Genomic DNA, 5000 nt, shown 5'->3' with positions numbered 1-5000 from the left:
CTGTTTTAACCCACTGTTTTAACCCACTGTTTTAACTCACTGTTTTAACTCACTGTTTTAACCCACTGTTTTAACTCACTGTTTTAACTCACTGTTTTAACCCACTGTTTTAACCCACTGTTTTAACCCACTGTTTTAACCCACTGTTTTAACCCACTGTTTTAACCCACTGTTTTAACTCACTGTCTTAACCCACTGTTTTAACCCACTGTTTTAACTCACTGTTTTAACCCACTGTCTTAACTCACTGTTTTAACTCTCTGTTTTAACTCACTGTTTTAACTCTCTGTTTTAACTCTCTGTTTTAACTCACTGTTTTAACTCACTGTTTTAACTCACTGTTTTAACCCACTGTTTTAACCCACTGTTTTAACTCACTGTTTTAACCCACTGTCTTAACCCACTGTTTTAACTCACTGTTTTAACCCACTGTTTTAACTCACTGTTTTAACTCACTGTTTTAACTCACTGTCTTAACCCACTGTTTTAACCCACTGTTTTAACTCACTGTTTTAACCCACTGTCTTAACCCACTGTTTTAACCCACTGTTTTAACTCTCTGTTTTAACTCACTGTTTTAACCCGCTGTTTTAACCCACTGTTTTAACTCACTGTTTTAACTCACTGTTTTAACTCTCTGTTTTAACTCACTGTTTTAACCCGCTGTTTTAACCCACTGTTTTAACTCTCTGTTTTAACTCACTGTTTTAACTCACTGTTTTAACTCACTGTTTTAACTCACTGTTTTAACCCACTGTTTTAACCCACTGTTTTAACCCACTGTTTTAACCCACTGTTTTAACCCACTGTTTTAACCCACTGCCCTGCAGTTCTGAGACCCTCCTCCTGCTCTAACACACCTCACTGAGGTAATTAAGGGAACTGGCTTTTAGAAACTGGTGGATGTAGGCATGTATGTATGTGTGTGTGTGAGTCTGTGCGTGTATGTGTGAGTGTGAGTGTGTGTGTGTGTGTGTGTGTGTGTGTGTGTATGAGTCAGTGTGTGTATGTGTGAGTGTGTGTGTGTGTGTGTGTGTGTGTGTGAGTCTGTATGTGTATGTGTGTGTGTGTGTGAGTCAGTGTGTGTATGTGTGAGTGTGTGTGTGTGTGTGTGTGTGTGTGTGAGTCTGTGTGTGTGTGTGTGTGAGTCTGTGTGTGTATGTGTGAGTGTGTGTGTGTGTGTGTGTGAGTCTGTGTGTACCGTGCGTTGCTGGGGTGATAGTGTGTGGCGTGGAACTCTCTGAGCTGGTTCCAGGTGAGGTCAGGTATGGCCAGAGGTTCTCCCCCAGACACCACTGAGTATGTATGATCAGGCAGCAGCTTATTCTGCAGTCTTTGTGCATAGATTCTCTCATTATCAGACTGCACACACGCACGCGCACACACAAACAAACAAACACAGACACGCACCACAGACACACACACACACACACACACACACACACACACAGACAGACACACACACACACACACACACACACACACATAAAGAAGTCCCATTAGACTTTTAGTCATAATTCATGAAGGTTTTAAAATGATACGGACACAACATTGTACTGACTTTTTTCCCCAAAAGTTTAAAACAGTTCTCTATCTAGTTCTCTAGGTCACGGTCAAGGTCAAGATTAAGATCAAGCTATTAGAACACAGAAGAACACTGATCTCAGATCTGTCAGATTCTCGTTTGTGTTTTAGATAAATATGTAGAGAGGAGAACAAGCTATTAGAACACAGAAGAACACTGATCTCAGATCTGTCAGATTCTTGTTTGGGTTTTAGATAAATATGTAGAGAGGAGAACAAGCTATTAGAACACAGAAGAACACTGATCACAGATCTGTCAGACTCTCGTTTGTATTTTAGATAAATATGTAGAGAGGAGAACAAGCTATTAGAACACAGAACACCACTGATCACAGATCTGTCAGATTCTCGTTTGTGTTTTAGATAAATATGTAGAGAGGAGAACAAGTCACTCACAAATGCTCCTTTCATCTCATTGAAAACGACTCCTTTAAAGACCAGAGGAGAATCAGGATCAGTGGGATTGTCATGCTCCAGTCTCCAGCCTTCCTGCCTACACACACACACACACACACACACACAGACATACATTTGTATATATATACATATATATAACTATATACGTGTGTGTGTGTGTGTGTGTGTGTGTGTGTGTGTGTGTGAGAAAATGATATCTATGCGTGTGTACCAGAAATCCAGCTCCCTGAGACAAGGGAAGAAGACAGCGTCCAGATAAACAGACAGAAGATTCTGGAAATCCTTTCCGTTTTGAGTGGAGAAGGGATACATGGTGTAATCACTCGCTGGCAGAGGAGAAAGAACAGGAACTGTTAGAGAAACACTACACAAACATACACACACATACACATACACTTAAACACACATACATACACACACACACACACACATACACATACACACACACACATACACACACAGAGAGAGACAAAGAAAGAGAGAGGGAGAGAGGGGGAGAGAGAGAGACAGAGGGAGAGAGAGAGAGAGAGAGAGAGGGAGAGAGAGAGAGAGAGCAGTACCTGTGAAGGCATTCATGAATGTGGAGAGTGAGCGGTTGAGCATTTTGAAGAAAGGGTCTCGACAGGGGAACCTCTGAGAACCACACAGAACTGTGTGTTCAAGAATATGAGGAACCCCGGTACTGTCCATGGGAGTGGTCCGAAACTGGACACTGAGAGAAAGAGAGTGAGAGGTACATTCTGAACTCTGAATGAAAATCTATTAATAAACTAAAATAAACAGAAATTGTGTAGCAACTGAAACACTTTCACATTGAGACATATTCTGTAGAGGTCGCAGACATCCAACATGGCATTGGGTATTGATAACAGAAGTGTCACACACACACACACACACACACACACTCTCTCTCTACCTGAAAAGGTTGTTAGAGTCATCTCTGGCTGCGTGCAGGTACTGAGCACCTGTGACGTCATGTGTTAGTTTAACAGCCGTCAGAAACAAGTCCGGAACAGCCGTCACCTACACAACCATAAATTTACATATTCACGACATATGACTCAATTATATGAACCCTCATTACGTCTTTACGACATACAAACCACGTCTGCATAATGTTTACATATTATTACTCATTTCTCAGATTCTCATTTGTATCGCTTTGCTCAGATTAACTCCGGATGTATGATGAAAGGTGGGTAGAGACACATTTGACAACGATTCATTTGACAATTTCCTTGTTTTTGATTATAATTTAAGATTTCTTGTGTGATGAGAAAAAAAGTTATTCCAGCTGTACCTCTGTAACTGTAAAGCCGTGAATATTCTGACCCACTTGGTACTGAAGCGCTTTTTCTGGGGCGGAGGTACTCCGGCACCGCCATGGACTTCGGCTTTGGAAACTAAACAACAAAACAAGAGCGCTCTGAAGTCTCAGATTTAAGACAAAACACGTTTCTGAACCGAATGCCGCTGTTGCATCAGACCTGCTGGACACACGCCGAGTATTCACTACTGCAATAACTTCTTTGTTTTATCCAACGCATATTAAACATGATAATTACAACTGTACTCAAAACAGGGGCAATAAACTCATAATACCCTGAACCTAGCTAAAAAAAAAAAAAAATACTCAGTATCTTTGCAGCGAGCCAAAGATGGGCTATGTTGACAGACCAAAGACTCACCTTAAATGCCGAAGTTTTTTCAGCACTGTTAAACTTTGCCTAAACATGGTCAAACGGAATGCCTCGAATACTACTATGAATTAAATACTTCATCAGCCAAAGATCAAGACTGAAGAGCAGTAATATAATCAATCAGAACCTGGCTAAATGTCCATCTCTCTCTCCTCATACAATAACAGTTACTGTCTGTCCATGCCCGATGCTGTCACACTGACGCCTGCGCGTTGGACGAAAGGCGACCGTCCTACAATCCTATTTTCTATTGGCTAGACTGACAACGAAGAGCGTGGATGATTGGATTAGACCTGAACCGCCCTTAGAGACGTTATACAAGCATGACTTTGAAGCGAAATGCCGGTACAGATTTAAAACAGAGATACCGAAGAATGTGTATCTCAGTCGTATTATTTTCTTTTTAATATGAGCGAGTCTCTCCGAGACATTTAACCAGGTGTTTGGGTCAGATCTGTTCTCTGTCGAGTGGGGTTTTTTACACGTAAATTTCATCATGACTCGCGTTTGTCCCCTCGTCTTTTCGCTGTAATGCACCCAGTTTGCCAGGCATTGGCAGTACAGCTCGGCTTTTTACAGGACTTCAGGGGATGTCTAGGGTTAATGGTCTTGAAGGCACAAAAACCTTATTCATGACGAAAAATGAAGTAACTCAGAGTGCTTCGTGTCCTATATTTTATGAAGAGAATATGCTTTTGTGAAAGTTTAAGATCCCGTCGACATTATTAATTATCGAACGTGAATGAAGAATGGCATTGCGAGTACGTGCATTTGATGTGTGTGTGTGTGTGTGCTTGCGTGCGTGTTTGTGCCTGTGTGTGTGCTTGCGTGCATGTGTGCGTGCGTGTTTGTGCCTGTGTGTGTGTGTGTGTGTGTGTGCGCTTGTGTGTGTGTGTGTGGAGCTATTCTCTCTGACACCTTTTTTATTCCTTATTTGGAAAAGCATGAGGAGTATTTGAGCATGAAAAACTGGATAACTTCATCTGAAACACTGACTGGTTTTCTGAGCTCTGCTTGTCATTTTGAGACAGAAAATATTAATTACAACATATAGTATTAGACATTGGACTGTAGACTTGATTTTAAAGTTGAGTTTGGACACAACTTGTCATTCATTCAGTTTTTTTCTTTACCAGAAAAAACAAACAAAAAAACAAACAACAAAAACCATAACAACAACAGCAAGTGATAAAGGACTGAAAAGTGGTTGAGGTTCTTTCTCGGCAGAACTTTCTCTTTCCTCTGTGTCGATTCCTCTTCTCATCAGCTGCTCACCACATGCCTGTTCTTCAAGCTTCA

General features: G+C 41.1%; 1 protein-coding gene across 1 annotated transcript in view; it reads right to left on the bottom strand.

The window, feature by feature from the left end:
* The window catches only part of pitrm1 (pitrilysin metallopeptidase 1), a 17492-nt gene extending 13634 nt beyond the window's left edge, over nucleotides 1-3858 (bottom strand). The window contains exons 1-7 of the mRNA XM_030775543.1: nucleotides 3690-3858; nucleotides 3302-3404; nucleotides 2918-3024; nucleotides 2562-2713; nucleotides 2213-2327; nucleotides 1981-2077; nucleotides 1202-1362 (exon numbers count right to left, since the gene is read on the bottom strand). Coding sequence (XP_030631403.1) covers nucleotides 1202-1362; nucleotides 1981-2077; nucleotides 2213-2327; nucleotides 2562-2713; nucleotides 2918-3024; nucleotides 3302-3404; nucleotides 3690-3736 — 782 coding nt within the window. The 5' untranslated portion in view covers nucleotides 3737-3858. The remainder of the gene's footprint in view (nucleotides 1-1201; nucleotides 1363-1980; nucleotides 2078-2212; nucleotides 2328-2561; nucleotides 2714-2917; nucleotides 3025-3301; nucleotides 3405-3689) is intronic.
* Between the last annotated feature and the right edge of the window lie 1142 nt (nucleotides 3859-5000).

Source organism: Chanos chanos, chromosome 5 (genome assembly GCF_902362185.1).
Source record: "Chanos chanos chromosome 5, fChaCha1.1, whole genome shotgun sequence".
NCBI lineage: Eukaryota > Metazoa > Chordata > Actinopteri > Gonorynchiformes > Chanidae > Chanos > Chanos chanos.
This window is presented reverse-complemented; position numbering and strand designations above follow the sequence as displayed.